General features: G+C 46.6%; 2 protein-coding genes across 5 annotated transcripts in view; both read left to right on the forward strand.

The window, feature by feature from the left end:
- The window catches only part of LOC137414146 (disintegrin and metalloproteinase domain-containing protein 9), a 62365-nt gene extending 60067 nt beyond the window's left edge, over positions 1–2298 (forward strand). For both annotated transcript variants that reach the window (XM_068099632.2, XM_068099641.2), the window contains exon 20: positions 340–2298. In XM_068099632.2, coding sequence (XP_067955733.2) covers positions 340–345 — 6 coding nt within the window. In that variant the 3' untranslated portion in view covers positions 346–2298. The remainder of the gene's footprint in view (positions 1–339) is intronic.
- Positions 2299–6199: 3901 nt separating this feature from the next.
- The window catches only part of TMEM128 (transmembrane protein 128), a 35584-nt gene continuing 27547 nt past the window's right edge, over positions 6200–14236 (forward strand). Inside the window, exon 1 of one of the 3 annotated variants that reach the window (XM_068099665.2) lies at positions 6200–6631. In XM_068099665.2, coding sequence (XP_067955766.1) covers positions 6411–6631 — 221 coding nt within the window. In that variant the 5' untranslated portion in view covers positions 6200–6410. Of the gene's footprint in view, positions 6700–14236 lie in introns of all 3 variants that reach the window. The other 2 variants (XM_068099657.2, XM_068099652.2) reach the window with 2 other exon arrangements.

Consider the following 14236-nt stretch of genomic DNA (forward strand, 5'->3'; position numbering starts at 1 on the left):
AGATTTTGGTTCAGGTCCAAATCTAGATCCGGCCTATCAGTGGGATACAAAACAAACTGTTCAGCCTGGCGGAGGTATGCGCTCTACTGAGTGCTGTTCTAGTAGCTGTTGTTATCGTCGAGTTCAGTTCGAGTAAAAAGTGGATGCAGATGGGCTTTGTATTTTGGGATGGCGTCTGATAATATTCGTTGATGTTGACCTTTACAACCACTCAAGAAATAGTATTGAAGTTTAAATGTGATTTGGGGTATACCTGTACCCAATTGGTCATCCGAATTTCAAGCGATTGGTGATTATGCTTATGTTGTAATAATTCTAGTGCATTATCTCACCCCACAGATATGATTGTCCAGGAGACAGAAGCCTTTGGGACCAGGACACCTGATTTTCTGCATTAAGTGCTAGAAGATTAAATTAATCCACCTTTCTGGGGCCCATCATACCTTCCTTTTATGTGGCCAATCCTGGAGGTAGGAGTCACTGGAAGTTGTGGTTATAAAGATAGTTATGTCGTGAACGTATTTCTTTACAGCTTGCCGTTCAAGCGCAACATCACGTGATCAAGGAACCTTGTCCTCATTTTGTGTACATATTGTGGATCATTTTAAGTGATTTTAACGTTTTCCATTTCTGCAATCTCAATCTGGGTGTGTGTTTTGGTCGACACTGTGGTGACCCAGAGGCAATCGACCGAATCTACAGGCCTGCCTTGTGGCATTTAAAGCACATCTCCACTTTTTGTATGAGTTTGTTGTATGTTACTTAATAATTGGTGTTCTCCATGTATTTCTTTACATGAAGCACAACTACCATGATAAAGTCAGAGCAGTGTCCCGTCCAGCTGACAGGATGTCCTAGAGGTACGCACACTCACCTCTAGGCTGTCTAGCCTGGGATTGAATCCCAATTCAGCTATAAACTGTCATCCTGGTGTTTCACAGGCAGGATGCTTCATAAATGTGTGTGCCGTCGCTCAGATGGACCTTAAACGGTCGTCCCGTCTGCCAGCATTTGTTGGTGGACGTTAAAGATCCCATGGTGTCCTTCACGAAGAGTAGATGTGCTATTGCTGGCACCATGGCCAAATTCCTGCCCTAACCAGCAGAGGGCATTGCATCAGTGGCAACAGCCATGTCCTCAACCAATAACACTCCACCGCAGCCTTGTGCCGCATGTGAATAAAGAAGACGTCGCCCCTCTCCCCCTGTCCACCCGCACATTCTATCTCTGTGCAAGAGAAATGTCAGCAATTAAACCCGATTCATACACACACACATCCATGACCTGGCCTGATAGCTCCATTTTGAAAGGCTTCGACTTTTGCATATTTTCGGAATGCTCTCCGACTAGCCAGAGTCCATCTGCACTTACATTAGCTTAACATGTAGCATAACTTAACATGCATAACATTTCCCATCTTAACATAACTTACACGAGCCATGTAAGTCCATCCCGAGCCAATTCTTTTCCTTGTAGGCCTCACCGTCTACCTCCATTCTCGAGTCTTCCTCCCCTATTTTCTTATTTTCTTCCCCAATGCTTCCCACTCCTTATGCTTCCATCTTTTTTTTTTCTTTTCTTTTTTCCATCTGGACTACACAATTCTTTACGCTTATTCACTTTTTGACCATATTTGCGTATTTTTATTTGCTGCTGGTGTAGCATATCCGCTCACGACTTCACTTAATTGATCAATTAACCAATTTACTTTTTTTTTAAAAATAACAATCATATACTCGTGTATGTAAGAGACGATCATACCCTGCGATGGGGATTAAAAATAATAAGTAGATATCGTCTGTTAAGATGATGTGGAATGTTGTACATTTACGTATTTATAAAAAGAACATAATGCACTGATGTTTTAGATAGTTCTGCAAGTAACAAAGGCTGCTTGATTTGCTCGGGATCGTTAAGCTGAAGTTGGGCTGAATGTTTGGGGATTATGCAATAATAATCGTGTGATATCGTAAAATGTTCTTACGTGCACATTTTGTTAATACGGGCGTTGACTTCATCGGAAGACACTGCACGCAATGCGATTCTTCATCGGACGTATTACGTGTAACACTTTCTCTCCGGGTAACTAGTCACGCAGTGGATCTCATTCTGTTTGCGGTTCAGAACCGGTTTTTGCACTTGCACCGCACGTCTCCGAGCGTCGTAAGCTGGAGGTTCAGATGCAAATTGATTTTGCTAACTCCTCATCCTGTGTTACACTTGTGTCCATCACGCAGGAATGCAATTGAACTTTCCTTCTTTTAAAAATAAAATAATAATGAAATCGGTGTGAAATCATCTCGTGGGTTTTGCTCCTTTGTCTTGTAGTGTCGAAGACTCGTGCAGGAGTTTTTTTTTGTATGTGCATTTGCATGACGGAAACATTACATCAAGTCCGATTAATGTTGCACGTTTGCAGGTGATGCTAAGCTGGGGCAGAGGGGGTTAGGGAGACCTGTGGGAAGTAAAGGTTAGGCAGCCAAAGCCCATGACATCATTGGTGTTTATCACATGGATCTACTATCATGCTACACACATGTGAGCCTAAATGGTGTGGTGTATCGCTAGCTTGTGAAGGCATGTTGCACAGCTCTCACCTACGAACGTGCGTTCTTTTATTTATTTAGGTGTCGGAAGTTGCAGAAGCCGTGCCATTTTTATGCCTCACCTGACGAAGTCACCAGGGGCATTATGTTTTCAGGTTGTCTGTCTGTCCGTCCATCCGTTCGTCTGTCCGTCCATCCGTGATAGTTTTTTGTTACCGCGATAACTTGAGAACGGCTGAAGGGATCTTAGTCAAACTTGGTGCAGGCATGTATAATGAGGTATAGATGGACTGATTAGGTTTTGGGGTCACAAGGTCAAAAGCCAAAGGTCAGAGGTCATGTCGGGTAAAATGTGATACTTGAGAACAGTTGAATGGATTTAAATCAAACTTGGTACAAGTATGTATAATGATGTAATAATGTGAGCGGGGGCATATCGGTCGACGTCGTGGCGTCGAACATAGTCATTCTAGTTGTTTATTTACTCACTTTTGCTCACGTTTGGACAGATGCGGTCTGCCTATTGATGTGATTGATTTTTTTTTTTTTGTGGGTTGGGGCAGTGATATGGAAAGATTATGAACTACTAGTAGTCCGTGGGCTGAGTAGGGTTTACATGCACCCCCCCCCACAACTTAACTTCCCGGGTATGTCCATGTACCCCCCACCCTAGGGGTTAGGAAAAACCATGTTAACAGAAAAAAAACTCATTCCCTCATAGTTTGACCTCTGGTGACCTCATTAGTGACCTCATTTGCATATAACACATATCATTGTAAAGAGTGTCCCATGACAAACATTTTGAGGGGTCATATGCAACCATAGGATGACTAGGTAAAAAGTTTTGGCCATTTGAATTTCGCCTACCCCTAATTTTCAGAAATCACTGACAGGGGGGGTAACATCAAAATATGCGTGGGAGGTACCTTGGGAATGAGGTTTTTTTTCTGTTAACATGGTTTTTCCTAACCCCTAGGGTGGGGGGTACATGGACATACCCGGGAAGTTAAGTTGTGGGGAGGGGTGCATGTAAACCCTACTCAGCCCACGGACTATAGTGAGATACCTGTGCTACACACAGGTAAGAGGCCAAAATCAAAAAAAACGTTTTGAGGAATTTTATGAAACCCCCACCCACTTTATTACATGTGCAGAATGTTTCCACATGCGGTAAATGGCGAAACTGCTAATGCCGTATCCGTGAATGAGTTTACATGCTCGGAGAGAGCAGGTTCGTGCAGGTGGGAAATCAAAATCACAATTGTATTCAGATATTACCGAACCAGCGAATGCTTCTCCATGCAGTAAATGGCGAAACTGCGAATGCTGAACCCGTGTATGAGTTTACATGCGGAGAGAAGGTAGCTTTGCTTGGGTGGGAAATCAAAATCACAATTGTATTGAGATATTACCGAATCAGCGAATGCCTCTCCATGCAGTAAATGGCGAAACTGCTAATGCTGAACCCGTGTATGAGTTTACATGCGGAGAGAAGGTAGCTTTGCTTGGGTGGGAAATCAAAATCACAATTATTGTATTGAGATATTACCGAATCAGCGAATGCTTCTCCATGCAGTAAATGGCGAAACTGCGAATGCCGAACCGGTGTATGAGTTTACATGCGGAGAGAAGGTAGCTTTGTTTGGGTGGGAAATCAAAATCACAATTGTATTGAGAAATTTATGAAACCACCCACCCATCTTAGGACACCCACTGAGACCCCAAAAGGTTCCACAGAAAGTTTGATGGGGCTAGTTCCAAAACTGAGGGAGTAGTTTGGGGCTGACAGACAGACAGACCTGCTTTATTATATAGATATTTATATCCATAGTTTACTTTTTATTGGATATGTAAGACCTTCATTAATATGTTGGCTTTATATCATGAAAATGTATACATATAGGGTTGTTAGTGTTCGGGTTAGAAAAACAAGAAAACAAGCTGGAGTGTCCATTTAATAGGAAGAGTTTGGCCTTTGTGGCTTGGGGATGAAGGAAACTAATTGGGAGTGATTAATCGACATGTCTATCCTCTAAATGCTGAGCATCAAGTGAAGATGCAGCATATACCATTTAAAAAGACAGATGTTCACCACCAGCTCAGGTTATCCCCCATTGAAAACCATGATATTTTCTACCCCAATTACCCCTCCTCAAACCCACCTCTTTCCAAATTTCCAGTTTTTCCTTCCTGAGAGGTTGCTTCTGTATCCACCTTGTCCAGTCAGTGCAGCCTCCTCTACCTACCCCTCGTTCTTTCCCACATCCCTTCTTTCTCCAAATCTCCCTCTATTTTGTTCCTCAACCTTGCTGTTGTAAGTGTGTCTCTCTCCCCCCTCTGTCTTTCTACTGTTCCTTTTGTTCTGTTATGTCCCGATCCTGTTCGAGCTACTCCATGAGCCTCGACTTTGTATACAAAAACAATCGCACCGCCAACCTCCCACACTCAGAGCAGACACTCTAACCACAATGCTGCTGTGTCTATTTTATATTATTTTCCCATGCCTTTCAATTTTCTGCATTCAACTGTAGTTTCACAATTTTGTAAGAACTCCCAATCTTTTGTCAACATTCTCTTGTACACCTGTAGCCTGTAGGCCACACTCATCCTGGAATGATGATGTACCTGGTTTGCCACATGCTGTACCCACATGATGTGACACACGATTTGCATTTAGCCACACCCACCAGAAAGAAGGAATAATTACCTGCAAGCAAAAAGCAGGGTTGAGCAATTGCTTCATGACTGTCCATCCATCTGTCTGTCTGTCTTATTAGTTTATGATCGAGGAACTACTTGTTTAAATTGAATGTTATATTTTGAACACGAATCGGAACATGAATAGGAAGACGAGTCTTTCCTTTTACGGAACCTATGGTGGAAAATGGTGTTTTTGTCCACTGTGTATAACGATCCACCATTAATCCACCTCGCTATACAACTTTGTTACAGCAGAGGCTATTACCTTTTGGAAGTTAATGGGCCATAATTAGCTAGGCGACCAACACCAAAGAACGTTCACATTGAGATACAAGCGTGAAACTTGGCAGTGATGTTCTTATATAGATAGTCTTTAAATCCAGTCGATTAGCCAATATGGGAACTTAAACATAGCGGCCATTTGTCTTCGAAAATTAAACATGCGGCCATTTCTTTCGAATATTAAACATGGCGGCCATTTTTAATTTATCTTGGTAAATTTAGAATTTTATTTACCTCTTATGGACAATAGGTAATTCTGTGATTTTTTGCATTTATACTCGTACGTCATAAATTCGATATTAAAAAATTTATGGCAGATTTTAGCAAATTTGGCGGCCATTTTGGAAACAATGTGAAAGTGAAATAATTAAATTAGACGTTCAACAATAAAAGGATAGATTAAGGAAAAGCATAGTGATTATAAACAGTCTTCCGGCACGTTTTTGTTCTATAAACATTTAAATCATGTAATCGTGGCTGCATGTGGACGCAATTGAAATTATACAGCTTTCGTTATTTCGTGCGGTATTTGTTAGCATAGGCAGTGTTATTGCGGACAGAAACATCAGCATTATGCTTTATTTCCCCCACTTTGCAAACGTGAACTCTGCTGAGATCCAAATCAAAGTTCCAATAAGACAGCCCATTACCAAAAATAATATATACTGTTCACAACCAGTCAGGGAACCAATAGCAATATGAATACATGATGTTGAAAAGCTTTTGAACTGCAGTAGATCGGGCTAAAAGAGGTTTGCCGGTCGTAAATTGTGGTAAAAACGAAGGTTTGAGTTAGCACAAGCACGTGACGTGTCATCGAACGATTTTTATACCAGGAAGTGTCAGTTACCTAATTTGTTCACATTCTGTAAACACAAACGTATGAGGTTTCATTCCAGCCCCAGGAAGTTCGTGGTGTTTGGAAAGCTTCTCAGAGAGCGGAACGCTTTGCTTTGTCTGGGCCATCCTGAGTGCTCGAGTCAAAATGACAGACCCATTCGTGCGAAACGACCTGGACGTTCATCGACGAGGTCCAGGACGGACCAACGAGGTGGCCGTGACCCGGGATTCGCGCTGGAAGGCTGTGGACAGCCGCGAAGAGGGTAGGCCTTGGGTGCTTGGGTTGCACAGCTGGATACGTGAAGGAAGGACAGCATTCTGTATATTATTGGTGGGTTGTGCACATCAATTGGAGTTGGTGGAGGTGGGTTTGGAGTTGGTGGAGGAGGTAGGGTGGGGGTGGGTTTGGAGTTGGTCGAGGAGGTAGTGTGGGGTGGGTGGGTTTGGAGTTTGTGGAGGAGGTTGGGGTGGGTGGGCTTGGAGTTGGTGAAGGAGGGTAGAGTAGAGTGGGGTGGGGTGGGTTTGGAGTTGGTGGCGGAGGAGGTAGGGTAGGGTGGGGTGGGTTTGGAGTTGGTGAAGGAGGGAGGGTAGAGTAGAGTGGGGTGGGGTGGGTTTGGAGTTGGTGGCGGAGGAGGTAGGGTAGGGTAGGGTGGGGTGGGTTTGGAGTTGGTGAAGGAGGGAGGGTAGAGTAGAGTGGGGTGGGGTGGGTTTGGAGTTGGTGGCGGAGGAGGTAGGGTGGGGTGGGTGGGTTTGGAGTTGGTGGCGGAGGAGGTTGGGTGGGGTAGGTGGGTTTGGAATTGGGGGAGGGATTAGTGTAGGGTAGGGTTTGGTGGTTTTGAAGTTGGTGGTGGAGGAGGTAGGGTGGAATGGGTGTTGAGTTTGTGGAGGAGTGGGGTGAGTTTGGAGTTGGTGGAGGAGTGGGTTGTGTTAGACTTGAGGATTGGGGGGTTTGAACAGGGTTGGGCATGGTGGAGTGGGGTCGCACCTGTTGGATTGACTTTTGAGGAGATGAGGAAATCAGCTCACTTGATGTCCCACGTGATTGTCAACCAAAGGTCATTTCCACACCAATAACGAGGAATATCACAGAGGTTTCCTTGACAACCTACTCTATATATAAATTATTTTGGGGAGATTTGATTCATTGCTTTGACAGAACCTGTCTGTCGTCTTTATGCCCAATGGTGATCAGAACATATCAAGAAAGTCCAGCACAAACCCATGTGCTTAATGTTTTTTCAATGGACTTTTAAAATTCAACATTTAACTTGTCTTCCACGACCGATTCATCTTTCACGAGAAACACCTACTACATCTGGTCTTGCATTTATTTTGTGCCAGTGGCTGGTAATAACCTCTCCTTCCTGCAGGGGTCAGTAAACCACGTGCAGTGTCTCGTGCACAGGTGACAATCGCAAGTCGTCTCCCCATCATGGCATCGGAGTGGGGAAGGGGGAGGGAGATTAATGAAGTTGTCCTATGTCCTCCTGACCCTCGGTACCACGAGCATATATGCACAATTTGTTGGAGATCGGCCAGCTGATTTTTGATTCTTGAAGATACATAAATGCATGCATACATACATACATGCACACATATATACATATTGTGAGAAACCACCGGTGAAACCACCTGTTCTCACCCAGATTTGGTGCCCCGCCCACCGCGTGACGTGGCCTCCTTGGAGCCTCACGTGATCGGGAGGCGATTCGGCACGTGATTGGTGGAGAGTCGAGAGAGCGCGGTCGCGATCTTGTTCAACGGACGCGGCTCGAAGGCTCCGAGTGGGAAATCTCAAAAGGGCTTTCCTTGAATCCTCACGACAGCCGAGTTGGGCTGGTCGATTACAGTTCGGTATTTTACGAGCGAGTAACTCCGGAAGAGAACGAGTGATTCCCGGATCTCGTAGATTGGAACCGCGAGTGATTGCCTGCTTCGTGTTGGAGCTGCTGGCCGACCGTTCCTGCCGGCCTTGTGCGGTGAATTCCATCCTGTTACCCTCCGAGTCCCGGAGATCGTCGATTGGAGCCGCGAGTGATCTTACCTGCGTCCTGTTTGGAGCGTCTGTTGCCGACAGTTCCTGCAGGCTTTGTGCAGTTTATTCCATTTTGTTACCTTTCATGGTTTTGTGATCGAGCCAATAAAGCATCGTGCCTTACCCCTAGAAGGCCGATTAAAACACAACGGTGTTTATTGAGTTCTCTCTGTCCACTCCGTGGACTACTTGAAGCCCGGACATTAACGTCCGTATTCCGTGCTGGGAAACATTTCACAGGCGGGATCGCGACAAATGGGTTGCTCGTCCTAGGATCTTTCAAGTGAGAGACATTCGAATTGAGACGGGAATTCGGCATCTGCATCTTCTCTGCATCTTCTCACCAGCGGACGCCGTCTTGGAGGAACTTTCTCGCCGTGGGACGCTGTCTTGGGTGGTGCTTCACTGCCGAATAAGTGAATAGCTTCGGATCCCTCCAAACAACCGACAAAAAAAAAAAAAAACGTGAGTATTTGTACGTGGTATTTTTCTCATTGGCAATTTGATGTGCGGTGGTGATATTGTGTAGTTCGTGTCGTATTTCCCCAACAGAGCGTTGTGTTTGAGCGTTGTGTTTTGTGCCTTGTCTTATGATAACTCGTAGCCAAGCTATGTCGACCAGAGAAGTGAGAGTTCAACCTGATCATGTTGACAGTCGCGTGGGTGGCGATGCGAGCGACGCAATCAGCCTTGACCCAGTCACTAAACCCGATATGTTAGGAAGCGATTCCATCATGACTAAATGCATGCGTTCGCCTTTCTGGACCGGGCTGACTCCGGTTCAACAACTTGACATGTATAACAGGGAGAATGACAGGGCAGAGGCAGAGCGTGCTGCGGCAGCAGAGGGAGAGCGTGCAGCAGCAGAGAGAGAGCATGCGGCAGCAGAGAGAGAGCGTGAGAGAGAGAGCGTGCGGCAGCAGCAGAGAGAGAGCATGCGGCAGCAGAGAGAGAGCATGCGGCAGCAGAGAGAGAGCGTGCGGCAGCAGCAGAGGCAGCAGCAGAAGCTGAACGCGTCAGAGAGCATGAGTTGCGAATGTTGACTGAACGACCGCGGGCAGAGGGGTCTGCTGCAAGAGTCCCGGAAACTGTTCATGTTCGTTTGCCGGACTGGACGGGAGACACGAAGCCAGAAGCGTATCTGGAGATGGCGGAGAAGTTGTTGGCTGCCGGTGGCATTGATGAGAGCTTGTGGGTCGGCCATCTTGTGAGCCATCTATCTGAGAGGGCGAGGGAGGTATATGCGAGGATGGCAACCGAGGACGCAAACAAATACAGGGCATTGAAGGCCGAGATTTTGAACGCCTATGCGGTGTCCGCATGTATTTATAGGAGAAATTTTTTCAGCTGGACTCATGAGTCCAGTCAAACCTATGAGGAACATTCGCGGGCCTTGTTGGAACAGCTGCAGAGATGGTTCAAGGGGAGCAAGGTTGAGTTACCTCAAGCGGTTGCGGAACTCCTGGTGCGTTACCGTATCGATCAACAGCTTCCGCCTGACTTAGCATTGTTTCTTGTCGACAAAGACGCTGTTTCCTTGGCAGACTGCGTCAACCTTATTGATAAACATGTTTTGGCGTGCAAAATGCTGCAAGTCACGCAGTCGCGTCGTAAGACGGAGGAGTCTGCGATCAAGACCGCCCCCCGTCTGCCCGGCGGCTGGATCGAGGGGAGGGGTTCTCCGATGCCCTCCACTGGTGGCGGTCGCGAGCCGCAGACCAGGGCAGGGCCCTGGTGCGATTTCTGCAAACGCGTGGGGCACGGTGAAAACCGCTGCTTCTCTAATCCCGCTAGTCCGGCCTACCGAGGCAACCCTCCTGTTAAGTCGGAGGGAGATCAGTGGAGCTCATCCGCCGGGCCCTCGCACACGACGGTGGCATCGGTGACCGAGGTCACTGCCACCGAGGCTAATTCCATTCATCCACTGTACCAGGATTATTCAGGGACAGCCTTAGTGGGTGGCCCTGATTCGATGCTGAAGTTTGAGGCCCAATACCTTCGGGATACTGGGGCGACACGGTGTGTTCTCCGGGCGGGGGTAGTTCCGGCCTCTCAGATGCGTTATACCGGCGAGTATACCCTCCTTCGGGGCATTGACCGGGTTCTTGGCCGGTATCCCCTTGCCCTCCTCGAGGTCCGGAGTGACATTTTTAAGGGTCCAGTGACCTGTGTGGTGGTACCCTACTACCCGATACCCGGGGTCTCCTTGCTGATTGGCAATGATGCCATGGCCAGGGAGGAGTCATTGACTCTGACCTGTGGGGGGGGTCACTAGATCCCAGAGTAAACAGGCGGAGAGAGTGGCGGAGTCAGACATATCTTCACTCTGGCCCGAGGAGCCTAGCGCCTCGACTCCAGTTCCCGACGGTGACGTTGCGTCAGCTGAAGTCCACCCGAGCCTCCCGTCAAGCCACCCTCAGGTGCCGTGCTCCTCAGGGACCGCTCCCGCCATGTCGCGATTCAGCAGGAACGCTAATGCTAAGGTATATGTGGGAAACCTGGGCAATGGAGCAGCGAAAGCCGAGCTAGGGAGGGTCTTCGAACATTACGGACCACTCCGCAACGTATGGGTTGCTCGAAACCCACCTGGATTTGCAGTTGTTGAGTTTGAAGAGCCACGAGATGCTGAAGATTCGGTCAGAGCCCTTGATGGAAGGTTAATTTGCGGATCGCGTGTGTGCGTCGAGATGTCGAATGGCATGTCGCGGCGGCCTCGTTTCAGACGCCCTTTGGTCCGCAGGCCTTTCGACCCGAACGATCGATGTTACCAGTGCGGTGAAAGGGGTCATTACGCATATGACTGTTGTTCTCGACACCGGAGGAGTACCCGCCGCTCTAGGTCTCGGCCCGTTTCCTTCCTGTCAACGCTTCCCCCAACTTGAGTTTGGCCCCCTTGCCTCTCTATTGTGCTTTGTGTGAAGTGTAACTCTTGTAGGGTAGATATTAATGTGGTGTATGGTGTTAAAATTTGTGTGTGAAAAAAAAAAAACCCAAACTGGTTCATTGTTAACCTGTTAATGCCTGTTAATTGCCTGTGCGTTAATAATTGCGTTATTGTTGCGCTATTGCGTTGCGTTGTATTGTTGCGTTGTTGCGTTATTGTTGTTAATAAGTGTTAATAATTGTTAATTGCGTTAATTGCCTGTTAGCGATTACCGCCATCATCTTGTCATGTGATTTGCACCTACTACAAATACTGGTTTTAAAAACGCCGTCTATTCGACGGGGTTTTTACTTAGGGGGGGAGGACTGTGAGAAACCACCGGTGAAACCACCTGTTCTCACCCAGATTTGGTGCCCCGCCCACCGCGTGACGTGGCCTCCTTGGAGCCTCACGCGATCGGGAGGCGATTCGGCACGTGATTGGTGGAGAGTCGAGAGAGCGCGGTCGCGATCTTGTTCAACGGACGCGGCTCGAAGGCTCCGAGTGGGAAATCTCAAAAGGGCTTTCCTTGAATCCTCACGACAGCCGAGTTGGGCTGGTCGATTACAGTTCGGTATTTTACGAGCGAGTAACTCCGGAAGAGAACGAGTGATTCCCGGATCTCGTAGATTGGAACCGCGAGTGATTGCCTGCTTCGTGTTGGAGCTGCTGGCCGACCGTTCCTGCCGGCCTTGTGCGGTGAATTCCATCCTGTTACCCTCCGAGTCCCGGAGATCGTCGATTGGAGCCGCGAGTGATCTTACCTGCGTCCTGTTTGGAGCGTCTGTTGCCGACAGTTCCTGCAGGCTTTGTGCAGTTTATTCCATTTTGTTACCTTTCATGGTTTTGTGATCGAGCCAATAAAGCATCGTGCCTTACCCCTAGAAGGCCGATTAAAACACAACGGTGTTTATTGAGTTCTCTCTGTCCACTCCGTGGACTACTTGAAGCCCGGACATTAACGTCCGTATTCCGTGCTGGGAAACATTTCACAGGCGGGATCGCGACAATATATACACGTACATTTACATGCATATAAATACATATATGTACACACCCGTACACACTCATACATACATACAAATACATACATACAAACACAACCAAATACATACACACACACACACACACACACACACACACACACACACACACACACACACACACACACCACATACATGCAAACATACATTTACATGCATATAAATACATATACATACACACACATACACACTCATACACACACACACCACACATAGACACGCACACATGGACACACACACACATGGACACACACACACACACACCACATATAGACACGCACACATGGACACGCACACATGGACACACACACACACACACACTAAGGTGGATACATCGACACCTGCGAGGGCTCCGTTCCACCTTCTGAAACCCACATTTAGAGATGACAACCAACGACACACATACAGATACATACATATACATATTTACACACGCTCATACACACATATGTACATATACATACGTACCAGAGAATTGCCCAATTTTAGTATGATATTAAGACTTCTTATGTTGCTTATATTCAGAGTTGAACGGGTACACGTACAGTACGACTGCAGCAAACTTACGACCTTGAGGGTTTGTAAACACGTTTGCTTGTGTCATTGCTGGAGTCTGTTGTGAGTGCTGCACTCGTGGGATATCTGTTCCCTGGCAAAGCATCAAAACATACAGACCTTGCACGTCTTGCTGACACCGTCCAGTCTCACGGGTAGGACATCTCGGTAAATGGTGCTGGGCATTGGTCGGAATAAGTCCATGGGTGAAGTTTGCCTTTTGGGCGAATCATCCTTGAAACGTTTGTTTTTAGGTGGACAATGGTAGGACATGTGCATCTATTTATTATGTATGTATGGACTTGAGTTGAAGGGTTTGGAGATTATGAAATGAAAGGAGGAAGGTGAGGAGTGGGGACCAAAGGGAAAGGAGGTTTTTTAGAGATGGGAGTATTTGGAGGGAAGTGACACATATCGGTCATATTTGCGTATGTAATAAATAGATGGATTGTTATTTCCATTTTTATCCTTTTTTCATAATCAAAGCTTTATACATGCAGTAGATGATGTTCTACCATGGGTATGGGTGGTATCGGTGCGATTGAATGTTCGACTGGAGGTAAATAGGTCAGATAATTTCCCTTTTAAGGAGATTCCCAAATATTAATACATTCCTGAACAAAGTGGAAAACGAGGTTGAGGGGTATGAGGTGAATGCACCCATCGTTAAAGAGGGTAGGGTAGGGGGAGTGGTTATTTATATATATATATATATATATATATATATATATATATAATTATTTATATATATATTTATTTATATATATACGTATATATATCTTTATATTTATTTATATATATATTGTTACGGGACCGCGGCGAGGATGTTGTTTGCCGAGCGGATGGCCGCCGCGCCTGAACAGTTACCCCGACTAACCCGATTCCTGAACGTTGGCCGAATCGCGCCACAGATATTCAATGGGGAAAAGACTAAGACGAAGGATGTAAAGAAGAAAGAAAGGCAAAGGGTAAGAAATACAAATATGATTTATTTACTATTTACACAATTGAAAGAAACCAAGGAAGAAGGAAGGATAAGAAAATAAAATACAGAAGAGGAAAGGTGACACAGTGAAATGCTAGCTTATCTATACAGGCTTAATTAACCCAGGGACAGAACAAGCAAAGACAGACTCACGCGGGGAATGATGACAGGAATGGCAGGAGGTGGATGGCTGGAGGGAGAGGACGAAAACTGGAACCGGAGCACGGTCAGGCCGGGAGTGAGCAGCCGCCGCCCCCTGGTCGATCGGCACGTTTAGCAGCCACCGTTCCTTCGCAGCCACGGACGAAAACTGCCGTCGAAGCTCAA

Source organism: Myxine glutinosa, chromosome 1, assembly GCF_964187855.1.
Source record: "Myxine glutinosa chromosome 1, kmMyxGlut1.1, whole genome shotgun sequence".
Classification (NCBI taxonomy): domain Eukaryota; kingdom Metazoa; phylum Chordata; class Myxini; order Myxiniformes; family Myxinidae; genus Myxine; species Myxine glutinosa.